Below are 20,365 nucleotides of genomic sequence, written 5' to 3' on the forward strand. Positions count from 1 at the left end.
GGGACTGTAGGTAAAAGAAACCCCACATTTTAGAAAAACGGGAGCGCTAGTGAGCGACTTAAGAGACACGCCTATATCTGACCTTTTAGTGCACACTTAAAAGCCGACAACTCTGATGTGTGTGCCAACTTTTAGGTTAATCTAAGCACGCCAAGAGCCCTAAATATGCCTGAAATAAAAGTAAGGTTTGGGGCGTTGCCATGGGAACAGCGTTTGAGATATCAAAAATCCCTTCGCAATTTTTCATCTACAATGTTTTGGCATCATGTTGACCACTTCTGGAGTCAATCGCATGAATATCCTAGAAGGAGTATTTAAAAGAACATCGGCGTCAACTGAAAACCTTAAATATGCCTTTAAAAAAAAAGTAAAGTTTGACGCGTTGCCATGGGAACAGCGTTTGAGATGTCCAAAATTCCTTCGCAATTTAGCGTCTACAATGTCTCAGCATCATGTGGACCACTTCTGGTGTGAATCACATTATTTCCCTAGAAGGAGTATTTAAAGGAACATCAGCGTCAACTGAAAGGCTTAAATATGCCTTTAAAATGAAAATAAACTTTGACTCGTTGCCATGGCAACAGCGTTCGTAATATCAAAAATCCCTTCGCAATTTATCATCTGCAATGTCTCAGCATCATGTTGACCACTTTTGGTGTCAATCGCATGAATATCCTAGAAGGAGTATTTAAAAGAACATCGGATGGAACTGTCAAAAAAATCCACCTTTGTGACTGACAGACTTCCTGGCGCCTGGTGGTAGCGCTATACTCGAGACTCACAATAGGCACATTGTTGCGATCGGAATCTTCAGGCGAACAAACACCCCGCTTGGCATCACAATAAGAATTTTTTTGCCTTAGATATTAGACACTTCCTGTTTCTCTGAATTCGCCACAACTTTGTCGACTCGCCACAGCAGCACCGTTCGAGATATCAAAAATCCCTTCGCAATTTAGCAAGTACAATGTCTCGACATCACGTTCACCACGTTTGGTGTCAATCCCATGAATCCTCTAGGAGGAGTATTTAAAAGTTCACCACATGCATTTTTGAAACAATCCAAAATAGCCGACTTCCTGTTGGGCGGAGCTAAAATGTTTGAGTGCGAAAGTTGTTTGGGTCGATGAGATCTATATGCGTACCAACTCCCGTACATGTGGGTACATGTTTGTCCGATCTGTGCACCAATGTTTTTTTTGCATTACAGGGGGCGCTACAGAGCCCCTTTGCCACGTCCGTGTTCCAGCGTTTGCCCGTTCGCAATTACAGACGACTCTGACGTCTGTGCCAAATTTCAAGAGTTTTCGAGTATGTTAAGGCACCCAAAGTGTCCAAAAAAAAAAAAAAAAAATTAATAATCCGAGCAAAAACAATAGGGCTTCGCACCATTCGGTGCAGGCCATTCTGGCCTGCTCCTCGGTGCTCGGGCCCTAATAATAAATTCTAACAAAACCAATAGGGCTTCGCACCTTTCGGTGCAGGACATTCTGGCCTGCTACTCAGTGCTCGAGCCCTAAATATAGCTGCAAGCAGCAATGGCGGGCCCTCCCACGTTTTTTTACCGCTACACGGTGCGTCCGAGAAAACGATGCACGGTGGGCAACGGCATCAAGTGGGTAAATATCAGTGGGCTATTTAATGTTGTTACTGACCCATTTGAGGACTGTAGGTAAAAGAAACCCCACATTTTAGACAAACGGGGGCACTAGTGAGCCACTCAAGAGACACGCCTATTTCTGACCTGTTTGTGCACACTTAACAGCCGACAACTCTGATGTGTGTGCCGACTTTTAGGTTAATCTAAGCACGCCAAGAGTCCTAAATATGCCTGAAATAAATGTAAAGTTTGGGGCGTTGCCATGGAAACAGCGTTTGAGATATCAAAAATCCCTTCGCAATTTATCATCTACAATATCTCGGCTTCATGTTTACCACTTTTGGTGTCAATTGCATGATTATTCTTGAAGGAGTATATAAATGTTCACTGCATGCAACTGTAAGACTTAAATATGCCTTTAAAATGAAAGTAAAGTTTGACACGTTGCCATGGGAACAGCGTTCGAGATATCAAAAATCCCTTCGCAATTTATCATCTACTATGCCTCAGCATCATGTTGACCACTTTTGGTGTCAATCTCATGAATATTCTAGAAGGAGTATTTAAAGGAACATCTGCGTCAACTGAAAGGCTTAAATATGCCTTTAAAATGAAAGTAAAGTTTGACAGGTTGCCATAGGAACAGCATTTGAGATATCAAAAATCCCTTCGCAATTTATCATCTACAATGTCTTGGCATCATGTTGACCACTTCTCGTGTCAATCGCATGAAAATCCTAGGAGGAGTATTTAAAAGAACATCGCATGCAACGGAAAGGCTTAAATATGCCTTTAAAATGAAAGTAAAATTTGACAGGTTGCCATGAGAACAGCGTTTGAGATATCAAAAATCCCTTCGCAATTTATCATCTACAATGTCTTGGCATCATGTTGACCACTTCTCATGTCAATCGCATGAAAATCCTAGGAGGAGTATTTAAAAGAACATCGCATGGAACTGTAAAAAAAAAACACCTTTGTGACTGACACACTTCCTGGCGCCTGGTGGTGGCGCTATACCCGGGAGTCACAATAGGCACATCGATGCGATCGGAATCTTCAGACGAACAAACACCCCGCAGGTCATCACAATAAGACATTTTTTGCCTTAGATATTAGACACTTCCTGTTTCCCTGAATTCGCCATAAATTTGTCGCCTCGCCATGGCAGAACCGTTCGAGATATCAAAAATCCCTTCGCAATTTAGCAAGTCCAATGTCTCGACATCATGTTCACCACGTTTGGTGTCAATCCCATGAATCCTCTATGAGGAGTATTTAAAAGTTCAACGCATGCATTTTTTAAACAATCCAAAATAGCCGACTTCCTGTTGGGCGGAGCTTAAATGTTAGAGGGCGAAAGTTGTTTGGGTCGATGAGATCTATATGCGTACCAACTCTCGTACATGTGCGTAAATTTTTGCCCGATCTGTGCCCTAATGTTTGTTTTTGCATTACAGGGGGCGCTACAGAGCCCCCTTGCCACGCCCGAGTTCTAGCCTTTGCCGGGTCCTAATGGCCGACGACTCTGACGTCTCTGCCAATTTCCAAGCGTTTTTGAGTATGTTAAGGCCCCCAAATTGCCCCAAAACGTAAAAAAAAAAAATAATAATAATAATAAATGCGAGCAAAAACAATAGGGCTTCGCACCATTCGGTGCAGGCCATTCTGGCCTGCTCCTCGGTGCTCGGGCCCTAATAAAAATAATAATCCGAGCAAAAACAATAGGGCTTCGCACCTTTCGGTGCAGGCCATTCTGGCCTGCTCCTCGGTGCTCGGGCCCTAATAATATATAGCTGCAAGCAGCAATGGCGGGCCCTCGCACGTTTTTTTACCGCTACACGGTGCGTCCAAGAAAACAATGCACAGTGGGAAAGGGCATCAAGTGGGTAAATATCAGTGGGCTATTTAATGTTGTTACGGAGTAAATTGGGGAATGTAGGAAAAAGAAACCCCACATTTTAGACAAACGGGTGCGCTAGTGAGCCACTTAAGAGACACACTTATGTCTGACCTTTTTGTGAACACTTAACAACCGAAAACTCTTATGTGTGTGCCAAATTTAAAGTTCAACTAAGCACGACAAGAGCCTTAAACATGCCTGAAATTAAAGTAAAGTTTGACGCGTTGCCATGGGAACAGCGTTCAAGATATCAAAAATCCCTTCGCAATTTATCCTCTACAATGTCTCAGCATTATGTTGACCACTTCTGGTGTCAATCGCATGAATCCCATACGAGGAGTATTTAAAGGTTAACAGCATGTAACTGTCAGCCTTAAATTTGCTGGAAAATGAAAGCAAAGTCAAGTTTGACGCGTTGCCATGGGAACAGCGTTCGAGATATCAAAAATCTCTTCGCAATTTATCATCTACAATGTCTCAGCATTATGTTGACCACTTCTGGAGTCAATCACATTATTTCCTCAGGAAGAGTACTTAAAAGTTTACCGCATGCAGCTGTAAGGTTTAAATATGCCTTAAAAATGAAAGTAAAGTTTGACGTGTTGCCATGGGAACAGCGTTCGAGATATCAAAAATCCCTTCGCAATTTATTATCTACAATGTCTCGGCATCATGTACTCCACTTCTGGAGTCAATCTCATGAATATTCTAGAAGGAGTATTTAAAAGAACATCGGCGTCAACTGAAAGGCTTAAATATGCCTTTAAAATGAAAGTAAAGTCTGACGCGTTGCCATGGGAACAGTGTTTGAGATATCAAAAATCCCTTTGCAATTTATCATCTACAATGTCTACAGGGGGCGCTACAGAGCCCCTGTGCCACGCCCGTGTTCCAGCCTTTGGATTTCTGCGATGACGGACGACTCTGACGTCTGTGCCAATTTTCAAGAGTTTTCGAGTATGTTAAGGCCCCCAAAATGTCCAAAAGTGTTAAAAAAAATTAAAAAAAATAAAAAATAATAAATTCGAGCAAAAACAATAGGGCTTCGCACCTTTCGGTGCAGGCCATTCTGGCCTGCTCCTCGGTGCTCGGGCCCTAATAATAATCCGAGCAAAAACAATAGGGCTTCGCACCATTCGGTGCAGGCCATTCTGGCCTGCTCCTCGGTGCTCGGGCCCTAATAATCTGAGCAAAAACAATAGGGCTTCGCACCTACGGTGCAGGCCATTCTGGCCTGCTCCTCAGTGCTCGGGCCCTAATAATAAATCCGAGCAAAAACAACAGCCAAAAACTCTGATGTGTGTGCCAACTTTTAGGTTAATCTAAGCACGCCAAGAGCCCTAAATATGCTTGAAATAAAAGTAAAGTTTGACACGATGCCATGGGAACAGCGTTCGAGATATCAAAAATCCCTTCACAATTTATCATCTACAATGTCTCGGCATCATGTTGACCACTTTTGGTGTCAATTAGGGCTGTCAAATTTTAATTCGAATTTCGAATATTCGTCGAATGTAAAAAAAATATGCATATTCGAACGTAAAACTTTGCATTCGAATTTTCCCTGTGTCAGGAAGCTCACGCAACGTGATAATGCATAACTGACGCGGATTGTTATACAGAGCGTTAGCGGCTCAGCCAACTATGCGGAGCAAGCCAGCGTTATTCATTTGAAAAATAGCAAGAAAAGACAGTGGGGATTACGAGTCGGACAGAATACATATTAAAAGGGCTGTGTGATGCTGCTTTGGTTTTTGGAGCATCAACTGGAATTCAACCGCAAAGTGAAACTAACTGAGATGAGTTATTGTCGTCTGCTTCTAAATGCAGTTTTAAAGTTTAAAATAATGTAACTGATCAACACGAAAGTGACATAATACAGCTGCTTGTTTAGCAACATTAAAACCATATGTGCATCTACAGAGTCCACACCGCATATGAGAGAATAACGCCGCGGTGGCTTTATTTTAACTGACTGGAAACTTGACTTTCACCTGGACATTTGATATGCAAGTTTTTCATCAACATTATCTGCGTGAAATATAAACATGATGATCATCTGCCACCTCGACTGTTTCAGCACGTCCTCTATGTTAATTACGGAGAGTCTGCTTTATTAACGGCTTCACTGTGCGCGTAAGTTAAACATTTCTGTTCTGTACTTTATTACTCGCATATATTTCTACATATTTTCAACCAAGGAACACACAAAATATAATATTAGTTGTTGTGAATAGCGTTTAAGCTTGACAAAATTTAAATGACTAATGATCTTTCCCACTTATTTTGGCTTAAATAAAGATTAATTCGTTTTCATACTTTATTAGAAACACGTTAATTTATCTACTTATATAAAATGCCCTATATTAATATGCATTGTCTATGTATGGCATTCGTTTTGTACATTTACAGGTGCACAACTATACTGGTTAATTTTTATTTCATTAGTAGTGTTTATAACATTCGTTTTAACAAAAAATATGCTGTGCATGATTATATTATTGGGGCTTTGTGCTGCGCCCTCTTGTGGGCTTTTAGGAGTATTTTCTCCAAGATAAAGTAGGTCTTTATAATTCGAATATAATTCGAATTTTATTATTTTTCAAGGACGAATTTCGAATGTACTTGTTCAGCCATTTTGACAGCCCTAGTGTCAATTGCATGATTTTTCTAGAAGGAGTATTTAAAAGAACATAGCATGGAACGGTCAAAAAAATCCAGCTTTGTGACTGACACACTTCCTGGCGCCTGGTGGTGGCGCTATACCCGGGAGTCACAATAGGCACATCGATGCAATCGGAATCTTCAGACGAACAAACACCCTGCATGGCATCACAAGAAGACATTTTTTGCCTTAGATATTAGACACTTCCTGTTTCTCTGATTTCGCCACAACTTTGTCGCCATGCCATGGCAGAACCTTTCGAGATATCAAAATCCCTTCGCAATTTAGCAAGTACAATGTCTCGGCATCATGATCACCACGTTTGGTGTCAATCCCATGAATCCCCTAGGAGGAGTATTTAAAAGTTCAACGCATGCCTTTTTCAAACAGTCTAAAATAGCCGACTTCCTGTTGGGCGGAGCTTAAATGTTTGAGGGCGAAAGTTGTTTGGGTAGATGAGATCTTTATGCGTACCAACTCTCGTACATGTGCGTACATTTTTGCCCTATCTGTGCATCAATGTTTGTTTTTGCATTACAGGGGGCGCTACAGAGCCCCCCTGCCACGCCCGTGTTCCAGCCTTTGCCCAGTCCTAATCGCCGACGACTCTGACATCTGTGCCGAATTTCAAGAGTTTTCGAGTATGTTAAGGCACCCAAAGTGCCCAAAAATAATAAATCCGAGCAAAAACAATAGGGCTTCGCACCTACGGTGCAGGCCATTCTGGCCTGCTCCTCGGTGCTCGGGCCCTAATAATAATCAGAGCAAAAACAATAAGGCTTTGCACCTCCTCGGTGCTCGGTCCCTAATAACTATGTTTTCGTTTGGCCACCACCGCCATCTTAACGTCTTTTTGCCAGCTGATGTAACATGCAAAGTGTCCACAAAAACTAATAATGTAGAAGAAATTGCTGGAAAAGTTACCGTCCGCAAGCTTAAAATGTGTCTCGATGATAAATGAGGATAGATAGAAACAAACGGCCACAGGGAGAAAATGTGTGACCCGTCACGGAAACCAGGGAGACAAGTCGGCAGCACAAGTTTCGAGAAAATGAGAAACAACGTTTTTTGTTTTCAAAATTTGTGATTTTCGTTTTATTGCAAAATCTGTTAGTTGTGATCACGAAGAAGCCTCTCCATGTTCAAGATAGCAGCTTATGTATATTTAAAAGCGTACATTTTGCATTTTGAATTCACGTGACTGTAGTGACGCGGCTACCCTGTTCCTCAGACATGTTTGCTTGGTTTTATTTATTTTTTCAAACTTATAGCGTGCGTCTCCCCAGACTGTAAATGAAGCTCGGGGGCACAAAACAAAAGAACTATAAAAGAAGTTGGGGCGGAACAAATAACAGTCAGCCGCATCGTACGTCAGCCGCGTCACTGACTTTATGGGGCGCCGCAGTCGGATGACGTCAAAGTACTTTGACATCTTGCAGCGCAGCAGGAGTCCAAAAACCCAGAAGTTACACAGAGATCGTTGTATTCTTTATAAAATTGGCTACATGTTTTGTCTATCAATATTTTTCATGAAGTCATTGGCTGATAGAGAAACGAGCGAGCGATTGGTAACATCTCTTAAGGACTTCACGTTTTCGACGGGGCTGTTTTTGGATTATCTATTATACTACCGCCTAGGGGTGTGCCGGTTTCAGAATTGGTGATGACGGTTATGACGTGAGTCAAATGTGACGGTTCATAACATAACCGTCGGTGGGGGGCGTTTTGCTTGTTTAAATGCTCGTGGATTGACGGGAAACTGTCATTTTACTACAAAATCATGAATGTGATGCCAAGTGTGTTTTAAACAGTAATAACTTTGAACAATTTAACAAAAAGCAATGAAATATTTAAAAAAAAAACACTGTTGCCAGAAAACTGCGCTGTCACTCTATCATCTATCATCTATTTTAATAATCTTCAGAGAAACAGATTTGTGCGTTGGGCTTTTTATATCTGTAATTGTGTCTATATCTGTCATTACACAGACCAGAACAGCACGAAAACAATGTGGATTAAAAGCGAGTTGAAGAGGTTTTGCTCATAAATGCAGGTAAAAGAAAGTAATGTGAACTTGAGATTGTTATTAAACGCAGCCGGTGAAAAAGCACAATGGCCACGCGCAGCAAACGCTCTCTGCAGACGCGCTGCACAGTGCTCACCCGGCGTTTGAATAAACTAGACACTGATTAGCTACTTGCTCTACGTTTCTTTTAAAATTAACAGCAAGACAACTAGCAGTGAATGTGCGTTCAAGAGAGTTAGTAGATTAGCATGCGAGGATGTGAACTTAAAAAGCGGAGTGTACTGACGCCTTTCCGCGGTTAAAACAACATTCCTTCTCATGGTCATTCATGTTTATTTGATGCTATATATTAACTTAAAGGAAGATATGATTTGAAAGGTGAGACTTTGTTTAATATGTTTAATCTCAAAAGTAACCGAAAAGTAACCTGGTTTGTCCGGTATGTCAGCGCGTTGTCAGTGTCTGCTCCGCTTTGTATTTTTCACTGCGTGAGAACGTGAGGGGACTGTTAACAATTGTTTTTAATTAGTATTTAAAAATTCTTTATGATAATTTTTTTTATATATATAAAATATTATAAAATACTTTAATAACACGGTTTTGGCGGTTATAGAGTTCTAATGACGGTGTTCAACTATAACCGTCGGTCTCACGGTTATATAATGACCGTCACACCCCTACTACCGCCCTATTTTAAATACAAACTTTGAAGGCGGGTTCATGTGTTTAACGGAACGTAAATAGCTGAGTGTAATCTGATATACCCTTACATGTTACGATGTAAATAGTCCTTGTATATTATATTGTATTACCAGAAGTTCATGCGAAATCTGATGTAAACAATAGACCATATATCTATATTTCACGGATTATACGCATTTGTGGACAAAAATCATTGGATGATTCACACATCTGAAACAGACTGGATTCGAAATCTAATAAATATGATGCTAGAACATATGTATCTCAAAACGGCTTTACAGGGGGTATGGCTTAGCTAAATGAGATGTAAATGAGCACTATTGTCTCTCCAGCCAGGGAAAAGGGAAAGTGTTAACTTTTTTCTCTTTCAAATTTCTCAGCATTCTCTTTCTTGAATGTGTTACATTCAAATGCCCACAACTTCTCCAAATCTTATCAGATTTCCATGTGTTACACATCGTTGGAAAGCTTAGAAACTGCACTTTCAGAATCTATGAATATCTCAAAATGCCCCAGATCCGGCTTGTGTCCCTACTTTCCGTGACTGGTCACTTATATATTTTTTTGTGACTGAGGGAGAAGCAGTGGCCCGATCGGGCCAGTGACAATACTGTTTATTGGCCTAAGCATCTCTCACGCTGGCCCAAGGCCATCGGGCAGTTCTTTATGTTGAGTACTGCAATACATTTCCTTGACTTTCTGTGCTTTTTCTAGTTTATGCTTATTAGATTAAAAAATTCTAAACATTTAACAAAGGAGATGCTCATTGTGAAAAGAGATTTTTAAGCCAGTAAAACATTTCTTTGTCAAGGTAAAAAACAGCTAGTTATTTTTAGAAATTTTCATGAATTTAGCACTTCATCTTTTATAGTGTTTGTGACTTTTCCAGGCTTCCCTGACATTTCTATGCTTGACCGCAAGCACTTCGTCCTATTGATATCTGTGGATACTCACCCTCGGCCGGGATCCAAAGCAATGGCCCTCGGCTGGTCCAGATCTTGCCAGAATAAAACTTTTCGGTAAGTTCCATCCAGCTCCGCCACTTCTATCCGATTGGTCTCAGAGTCAGTCCAGTAAAGCTTATTTCCCAACCAGTCACAAGCCAAGCCGTCCGGAGAGGCCAGCCCGGACACGACTGTTGTCTGCGCCCCGCTGGGCACAGAGTTGTTCAATGTGGTTCGTTTAATGGCCTCCTCGCTCACGTCGCTCCAGTATATCAATCCATGCGTGTACACGTAATCCACTGCTGCTGCGTCCTCCAATCCGCCGATTACCACGGTGGCGTTTGCCCAACCGTGAGCTGCATCAACCAACCGCAGATCTCGCCGGTTTGCATACAGAAGCAGAGGAAGACCTGTAGGGGGAGCACAAACAGGACAGGTGTCACACACACATATTGGCCTTTAACTCCCTGCTTTAACTTGTCAATTATGAGAAAACGCTTGCCTGCCAATGACGAGTATTTCCGGCAATCCGTAATACCGCTATTATCCACCAAGTGGCAATTCATAAAACCCGAAAGTTTCGCAAACAGCTGTATGACCGTGTATGTTTTGAAGATCGTTAGAATCTGATCCATCTCAAATCTGCTCCAACGTCTGCTGCACAGCATTCTTCCATATTAGAAATATCTAAAAAATACGCCATATGCTGTCTGCATCAGATGCAGAAAAGCTTTTCCATGCTTTTATGACCTCTAGAATAGACTATTGTAACTCATAACTTGGAGGATGTCACGCAAATCAGGTAAACAAGCTACAGCTGGTTCAAAATGCCGACGCAAGAGTGCTTACTCGATCTAAAAAGTATGACCACATTAGTCCAATTCTGGCATCTTTACACTGGCTACCAGTTAAATATCGCATACAATTTAAAATATTACTAATCACGTATATTAAAGAATTACTATCAGAATACAATCCACCACGTAAACTGCGATCACAAAATTCTGGTCATTTAATTATCCCTAGAATATCAAAAGTGTCTAGATCCTTTTCCTACTTAGCCCCTAAGCTCTGGAATGATTTACCAAATAATGAAAATTATGCATGACCATTCAAAAACATGACTGGGGTTCTAACTATACAAAGCTTTATGCAAATGGGTAAAGTGTCCCTTTAAAGCTAAACTTAAGACATTCTTCTTTAACAAAGCATTAACATAAAATGTCCAGTAAATGTACTTATCCCGCAATAGTTATTTTGTCTAGAACAAAGCACTCACATACCTCATATGGGTAATATACTATTGCCGCAATAGTTAGCCTGTCTGGAACCGAGCTGACTTAAACCACTATAATGTATGACACTTGCATTACATGTGAACGGCCCCTACGCTAATAGAATTCAGTTTGTCTCTCCCTGTCTCGTCCTCGACCCCGAGGACAATGAGACAAACAGACCCAGTTCCTGTTGCTGTGAAGGTCATCACACCACTGATCTACTGGCTGTCCTTCAACGTGATGCCCAGCCGATGCGCAACCACGACCACCGGCTGAACCAGTTTAATCCGCTTACCCACTTCCTATCCCTACGGTGTTTATATATATAAATATATATTAATTTCTCTGTTTGCAACAATTAACAATTGTAAAAAGCCCTATATAAATAAAATTGAATTGAAAATTGAGATGAAACTTTTTTTTGAAAGCAGAGGGTCTGTTCTTTCATTTGATATATTGTATGTTTATATAGCAATGCTGACATCGCGGGCACACACGTCAAACTTCTGGGTTTCATCCGGCTTGTTACTTTAAGATGCGTGTCATGCAATATCCACTTCTTGCCGCATGGTTGTAGTATTTTTTTACTGAATAATACAATCAAGGCCAAGGGCGTAGGTTTGATTCTGGCATTGGTGGGGACATAAATAAAATGGTCGCATTGCAAATTATCACCGTTTACTTGACATAAACAACAGACAACTCAGTATGCACGTTACTCAGTGTCATCTGACTCGCCACCCCCAGTGCCATCCCAAATTTAATGTACTATAATAAACAATTTGTTATGTCCTAGAGCCTAATAAACAGTACCTTTTTAAGTCTTTGAAAAAAAAAGGAAATCACATTGTAACATATATAAATCCATATTTACTTTATAACATTGAAGAATATGCAATAGGGCTGCAACTAACGATTATTTTAATAATCGATTAATCTGTCGATTATTTGTTCGATTAATCGATGAAACGGATAAAACACAAAAAACAAGAAAAGCATTAATTTCCAACCCCTTATTCAAAACAGAACTAAAATCTTTAGAAAGTGCACAAACTTGTTGCTCATTGAACACACCTGAGCTGTTACAATAATAATAAAATAAAATAAAAATGGACTAACACAAAAAAATACACATGTATGCTTTACATCTGCCAAATATATAGACTTTTTATGATGCATTTCCCATCAAGAAGCCTCTCTTGGTGGGATCAAAAAGATAGTATACGAGTACACTCTCAGAAATAAAAGTGCAAAAGTTGTCACTGGACAGTACCCTTTCAAAAAGGTACACCTTTGTACCCAAAAAGTGCATATTAGTACTTCAAAAGTACATATTGGCAGTTCAAAGATACATATTTGTACCTAAATGGTACATATTAGGACCTTTTTTAAAGGGTACTGCCCCAGTGACAGCTTTGTACCTTATATTTGACTTTATGTGTTTTCTCTGATCGGATAGCTCTCTCATTTGTTAAAACTGTTCCATTACATTTGGCCACATAAATGCGTCTTGTGAAAACGGAAAATGCGTCTTCAACTCCCGCGCAAAATGCAAATACAACATTCATTACTTCGCCTTAAAAAATGTAAGACGATGTTTATGCAACAAAAGGCGGCACTTACTGTATGATGTACCGTATGTTGGGCCGGGCACGCGCGTCTCCTTGCTCTGCATGAGCTGGAGCGCGCAGTACAGAACAGCAGGAGAGTGACGCGCGATGATTTAACATACAGGTCTATGACGGGGAAAAGCGTCCATACAACTCTCTCTCAACGTTTTATTTCTTTGTTTAATATCATTAGAGTTTGTCATTGGAGTTTTTTTTTCGTTCTAGAAACTTTTTTTACTCGCTGTCGTCGCTCCATAAAGCATAAGCGTGTCGTCTTTGTTTGATTACCTCTTTGCCGGCTATAACTTCCAGGTGACGCGCTTACGTTTGGGAGGAGTAAAACACTGACATGTGGTTTTCCTCTACCTTTGCTGTTTTTTATATTTTCCCCGCCGCCCTGTAATTTCTCCGCCCTGTCTATGAGGCGCCGAACTCTGCAAGCAACAGTGCGCGAGAGAGACCGACGCTCCGTCCCAAACCGCATACTTCCATACTATATAGTAGGCGAAAATCACTACTTCTCGTACTCTTTGCCTACTATATAGTAAGGAATTAGGCGGTTTGGAACGCAGTGCGAGTGTGTTCACTCCGCTTCGCACTTAACTGAAGTTTTTCCTTTTTTTTATTAAACGTCTCTGCGTCACGCGACACAACGAATCGATAATGAAATTCGTTGCCAACACTTTTAGTAATCGATTTTTATCTATTTAATCGATTCGTTGTTGCAGCCCTACAATCAATATTTAAATCTTAATTTAATTTTGCAAAAAAAATCCCAGTGTTGAAGTAGGTATGTATATTAAATTATATTATGTATGTATATTAAATTAGCAATGTGATATAGAGAGGCGGGACTAAAGAAATGCAAAGCCAATCATATTAATGCGGGCGTACACGGTGCTATTTTTGCTGTCGTAGGAGCTCGCATGCGATTTTTTTTCTCGGGAGAAAATCGTTCATGCTCGTATGGTCGCGGCTCGCACCGTGTGAGAGGAATTACGAGCCGAGCAGAGCAGGTTACGAGCACCTTACGACCTCCCGATAATTTTTAAACATGTCAAAAAATTTCACACACACTCCGGTGACCGGACATCATGACAAATATGACAGGTCCTTTCAGTGACGACCTCTTGATCAGCTTCTTTGCCTGAAAAACCTGTCATACGTGTTTTTGTGATGTCAGGTCACAGCTTTGGATGTGTGCGGAAAAAGGAGATAATGTAGATTAGGCTATAAGGGCTACCACAATGCATAAAACGAGGGCTACTTTTTGATATTAAAACTTTTTTGTTTTACTTTGTTATACTGATGATTTTTCTTTACTTGTTAATATGTTTTATCATTATTTACAATCTAAACATAAAATAAGCCACTAAAATATGTAATAAATAAATATAAAACTAGAAATGCAATCCCAAGGAATTACCAGTGCATGAAAATGCAAAAAAGTTGATTGACAGAAATGTAAAAGAAATTTAGTCTAGGAGTTTACCTGGCTGTTGACATGTTTTAGTGTGAAGCTAGCATGATTTAAAAAAGTTATCATGATGAAATATGAAGGTAGCATGAGTTAACATGATTTGCATGACGCTAGCATGACGTTAGCATGACGCTAGCATGACGCTAGCATGACGTTAGCATGACGCTAGCATGAAGCTAACATGACGCTAGCATGACGCTAGCATGACGCTAACATGACGCTAGCATGACGCTAGCATGACTAACATGATTAGCATGAAGCTAGCATGATTAGCATGACGCTAGCATGATTAGCATGACGCTAGCATGATTAACATGACGCTAGCATGATTAGCATGATGCTAGCATGATTTGCATGACGCTAGCATGATTAGCATGACGCTAGCATGACGCTAGCATGATTAGCATGAAGGTAACATGACGCTAGCATGATTAGCATGAAGGTAGCATGACGCTAGCATGATTAGCATGAAGGTAGCATGACGCTAGCATGATTAGCATGAAGCTAGCAAGACGTTAGCATGATGAGCATGAAGGTAGCATGACGCTAGCATGATTACCATGAAGCTAGCATGATTACCATGAAGCTAGCATGATTACCATGAAGCTAGCATGATTACCATGAAGCTAGCATGATTACCATGAAGCTAACATGATGCTAGCATGATTGGCGTGCAATGCGAGTGCAACAGCTGGTAATAAAGTGTTTGAGTCAATAGACCAATTTAGAGTAGACGTTACAGTTACGTCACCTAAAGCTGCGCGCGCAATGCGGTTGCAGAAAAACAGTGGAAATGAATTAGACACGAGTGAAAAGAGCAAGATAACTCACTAAAAAATGTCCTGTTGTGCTGTTAAGTGTCAGAATAAGAATGCCAAAGAAGATGGCTTTCATTTTTATAGAATACCATCGTCGAAGACATCATTTGAAGATAAACGTAGGTGTTTATGATTACAATAAGCCCTTAAACCGACAGAATGGAGCGAGGAAATCATCTGGAAATCTTTTAATAATTAGAATAGAAAATAAGTAGAGAAGATGTCCGGTGTTCTGTCGAAGTCTGTTCCCTCCATGTGTTTCTTGTAGCATTTTTATCATGTTACAATTATAATTTATTCAGAATAAATGTTTTTTTTATACTGAAAAAGCAATAATATCACAATTTTTTTATATTTCATAATTTTTTCGTTTTCTATTATTTCTTTTTATTTCCTTATATCTTAGCTTATGTCTTCTTCCTGTTTGTTCTAAAATTATTATGTTTACACACTTAACTAGAAAATGTGATGTCATCTTCTCAAGCAACTTACACCGGTACTGCCCGAACATTTTAAAGTTTGAACTCTGTGTCAAACGGTCTAGTCGCTAGAGCTGGCCAAAAAAATCTACCCGGGAAAAATAACTGCAAAAGTGTGCTTGCTCTGGTGCCTCTGATTTAGTTTGTGCATCCTCACATTGGAGTCCCAAGTTCATGTACAAAGTTTGGTTTCAATACGCGAAAGCGTTCCTGAGATACAAACTACTTCCTGTTTGGCGGCGTAAAATTTTAGAAAAATAAAGTTATTTTGATGTTGTGCATCCTCACATTGGAGACCCAAATTCATGTACAAAGTTTGGTTTCAATACGTGAAAGCGTTCCTGAGATATAAACTACTTCCTGTTTGGCGGCGTAAAATTTTTGGGAAAAAAAAATGTTATTTTGATGTTGTGCATTCTCACATTGGAGACCCATATTCATGTACAAAATTTGGTTTCAATACATGAAAGCGTTCCTGAGATATAAAGTACTTCCTGTTTGGCGGCGAAACATTTTAGAAAAAAAAATGTTCTTTTGATGTTGTGCATCCTCACATTGGAGACCCAAATTCATGTACAAAGTTTGGTTTCAATACGTGAAAGCGTTCCTGAGATATAAACTACTTCCTGTTTTTGTGGCATTGACGCACATTTAGTTTGGGCTGTGACGGGCAAACGCTTCCGAAAATCAAAAATCCTTCTAGTAACTTTTGTGAGGCTTGGTCCAAGGATCGTGTATGTCGAGTTTCGTGAAGTTTGGACAAAATTTGTGACCTGTGAAACTTTTTTAAGGTTTTCTGTTCTATCCAATATGGCGGAAGAACGACATGGATCTGTGACGTCATCTTCTCAAGCAACTTACACCGGTACTGCCCGAACATTTTAAAGTTTGAACGGTGTCTCTGTGTCAAACGGTCTAGTCGCTAGAGCTGACACAAAAAATCTACCCGGGAATAATAATAACTAGAAAATGCATTTCGGGACGAACTGCAAAAGTGTGCTTGCTCTGGTGCGGTCACTAACGTGATTTGTGAAATGTAAAATTTTTGAATATTTTTTTATCTTGTGCATCCTTGTATTGGAAATCAAATCCTCGCATTGTGAAAGCATTGCTGAGACACACACACACACACACACACACACACACACACACACACACACACAAAAATGTACACAGGCTTGTAACCAGGGGTGTTTCCAGCATTGAAGGACATCCGGGGCTTAGCCCAGACCATTTTATGTAAATACAGGGATCACTAGCCTACATCACCTGCTTTAGCTAGCCTAGAACCAATTATAATGGCTGTGCTGCACATGTTCAGTGTTTTCTTATAAAAATAAATTAGAATTGTAATTTAAATAATTTTAATTTTGGGTGAACAATCCCTTTAAAGTGCCCGATTTTCACACACTAGTTTTGTACTTAATATACCAAAAATTCTTCTTTTGTACTTAAGATAATCTTAAAAACATGAGACTTAATGCAGAGTTCACATAGCCTAATATCATTGCATTTCTTTACTATTCATGAATACGATTGTGTGTTGAGCGTCTACGACAGGGCTGTTCAATTAGTGTGTCATGGGGGCCAGAGTTATATCAGTGATGATGACTACATATACATTTAAACATACTCATGTTGTATTTTGAAACTGCATAACAATTGTAAGATACCCGAGTAATCTTTATTCTACATTTAAAGGGGTAAATAAGAGCCATATCACACTCATTGAGAATTTCATTTATTTACTCACTTAAGTACACATAACCAAAAGTTTATAATATGGAACATAACATTGTTTTATGCAGTTTTGTCAATGCAATTATTTCACGACCTCTATTTAAACTACAACCGCCATCTTAATAACTGGCAAACATTAAGCTAGCTTCTAATAAGAGAAATTATACTTTTAGATTTCGTCAGGGCAGTTAAATCAGGTGTATGTTTGTCAGCGCGATACGCATACAGTGGTGCAGGTGCTGGGCTGTGAGCGATAGGCGATTAACTGTAAATCGTTTAAATTGCCCTCTTGTGTGAGAACGATGACTCACATAATATTTGAGCCTTCTGGAGCCTTTGTCTGCTTTGAACTTCGGAGAAACGCCAGCTAGTTCACAAAAATCGTTTCCTTTATTAAGACGTCTAATGTCATTGTGGATAAGCAAGTCATAATTGAGCCGACATATCAGACAACAACTGTCGGATTTGTTATTGTAAGCTGGAAATACAATAAATAAAGTTAAAACAGCCATAGAGTCTGTGGTCTCTTAACTCGCCACTGTCAGTCTTCGCATCTTGACGCGGCAAAGCGCGAATACACGTGAAGGGGTGACTCGCGCTCTGCATTTCATGCAAAAGATGCACGCACATCAAGATTGCGACCCTGTCCTTTTGCTTTCCATGTGAAATCAATGCTTCGCTGAGTGATTGACAGCATAATGATTGACAGCATAATGCAATCGTGTTCCTGTTAGTTAAGCATACGATTTAGATATATAGCTTTTCTTATCTGAAGATTATGTAAATGGCATATACGCAGTCTTCTAGCTGTGGCATGCTGTGTTTTAATGTGTCATAAATTTCTCGAAGTCATGACTGTTTAAATACACTTGGCATCACATGCATGATTTAAGGTAAAGTGACACTTTTTCGCGTCAATTCACAATCATTTAAACCATGCAGCTGTTATAGAGCCGATGCCAAACGATCACTGTTACGCGAGGACGCGAAACTGACGCGTCTTTACAAACTAATACATTTACAATGTATTACATTGATGAAAAAGGGAATTAAACTTGTCATGCAATATATTACTGAAATAAAAGAAAGGGTTTTACGACTGAATCCTCGAAACATACCTGTATGTGAGAATGCACGTTCTCCAGAGAGCTCGCGTTGATTCACGCCTTCAGAATATAAAATCCATTTGCAGTTTTGTAAACAAACGTATATGAGAAATATTAATATTCCATCGGATTTAGTATCAAATAATCCTCAGTATATATAGTTTTCAATAGGCACGCACTTAGTTTCGGTCTAGTCACGTGTGAAGGCAATTAAACACGCTTGGGCTGCCCTCTACTGGTAAAAGCTAATGACATTTTTATTTTTACACAGGTTTTAATTGGACATCTTAAAGTGGAAATAACATATAGACATGTTTCTGCAATGTTTTTTTTATCTTGGGCATCTTCACATTGGAGTCAAGAGTTCATATAAAATTTTTGGTTAATAAATGTTACAGACATATTGAGATTTGAACTACTTCCTGTTTGGCGAGTACGCCATAGGTATATTTTGGTCTGTGATGGGAAAATGCTTCCGAAAATCAAAAATCCTTCTAGTAACTTTTGTGAGGCTTGGTCCAAGGATCGTGTACGTGGAATTTCATGAAGTTTCGACAAAATTTGTGACCTGTGAAACTTTTTAAAGGTTTTGTGTTCTATCCAATATGGTGGAAGAACGACATGGATCTGTGACTTCATCTTCTCAAGTAACTTACACCGGTACTGCCCGAACATTTTAAAGTTTGAACAGTGTCTCTGCGTCAAACGGTCTGGTCGCTAGAGCTGGCCAAAAAAAATCTACCCGGGAAAAATAATAAAAATAATAATAATAATAAAACTTAAGAAGAACAATAAGTGTGCTTTTGCAAGCACACTTAATAACTAGAAAATGCATTTCCGGAGGAACTGCAAAAGTGTGCTTGCTCTGGTGCCGCCAATTTAGTTTGTGCATCCTCACATTGGAGTCCCAAGTTCATGTACAAAGTTTGGTTTCAATACGTAAAAGCGTTCCTGAGATATAAACTACTTCCTGTTTGGCGACGTAAAATTTTTGAATTTTTTTTTCTTTTGATGTGGTGCATCCTCACATTGGAGAGCCAAGTTCATGTACAAAGTTTGGTTTCAATACGTTAAAGGGTTCCTGAGATATAAACTACTTCCTGTTTGGCGGCGTAAAATTTTAGAAAAATAAAAATTCTTTTGATGTTGTGCATCCTCACATTGGAGACCCAAATTCATGTACAAAGTTTGGTTTCAATACATGAAAGCGTTCCTGAGATATAAACTACTTCCTGTTTGGCGGCGTAAAATTTTAGAAAAAAATGGTTCTTTTGATGTTGTGCATCCTCACATTGGAGACCCAAATTAATGTACAAAGTTTGGTTTCAATACGTTAAAGCGTTCCTGAGATACAAACTACTTCCTGTTTGGCGGCGTAAAATTTTAGAAAAAAAATTCTTTTGATGTTGTGCATCCTCACATTGGAGACCCAAATTCATTTACAAAGTTTGGTTTCAATACATGAAAGCGTCCCTGAGATATAAACTACTTCCTGTTTGGCGGCGTAAAATTTTAGGGAAAAAAATTTTCTTTTGATTTTGTGCATCCTCACATTGGAGAATTAAATTCATGTACAAAGTTTGGTTCGAATACGTGAAAGCGTTCCTGAGATATAAACTACTTCCTGTTTTGGCGACGTTGACGCACATTTAGTTTGGGCTGTGACGGGCAAACGCTTCCGAAAATCAAAAATCCTTCTAGTAACTTTTGTGAGGCTTGGTCCAAGGATCGTGTACGTCGATTTTCGTGAAGTTTGGACAAAATTTGTGACCTGTGAAACTTTAAGGTTTTGTGTTCTATCCAATATGGCGGAAGAACGACATCGATCTGTGACTTCATCTTCTCAAGCAACTTACACCGGTACTGCCCGAACATTTTAAAGTTTGAACGGTGTCTCTGTGTCAAACGGTCTAGTCGCTAGAGCTGGCCAAAAAAATCTACCCGGGAAAAATAATAAAAAAGATAATAATAAAACTTAAGAAGAACAATAAGTGTGCTTTTGCAAACACACTTAA

General features: G+C 39.6%; 1 protein-coding gene across 5 annotated transcripts in view; it reads right to left on the bottom strand.

Moving 5' to 3' along the window:
- Positions 1 to 20,365, bottom strand: part of lrp6 (low density lipoprotein receptor-related protein 6) — a 275,397-nt gene that overhangs the window by 234,604 nt on the left and 20,428 nt on the right. For 4 of the 5 annotated variants that reach the window (XM_065253367.2, XM_065253369.2, XM_065253368.2 and 1 more), the window contains exon 2: positions 9,851 to 10,250. In XM_065253367.2, coding sequence (XP_065109439.1) covers positions 9,851 to 10,250 — 400 coding nt within the window. Of the gene's footprint in view, positions 1 to 9,850; positions 10,251 to 20,365 lie in introns of those variants that run through there. The other variant, XM_073815902.1, reaches the window with a different exon arrangement.

This window comes from Paramisgurnus dabryanus, chromosome 1, assembly GCF_030506205.2.
Source record: "Paramisgurnus dabryanus chromosome 1, PD_genome_1.1, whole genome shotgun sequence".
In the NCBI taxonomy this organism is placed as follows: Eukaryota; Metazoa; Chordata; class Actinopteri; order Cypriniformes; family Cobitidae; genus Paramisgurnus; species Paramisgurnus dabryanus.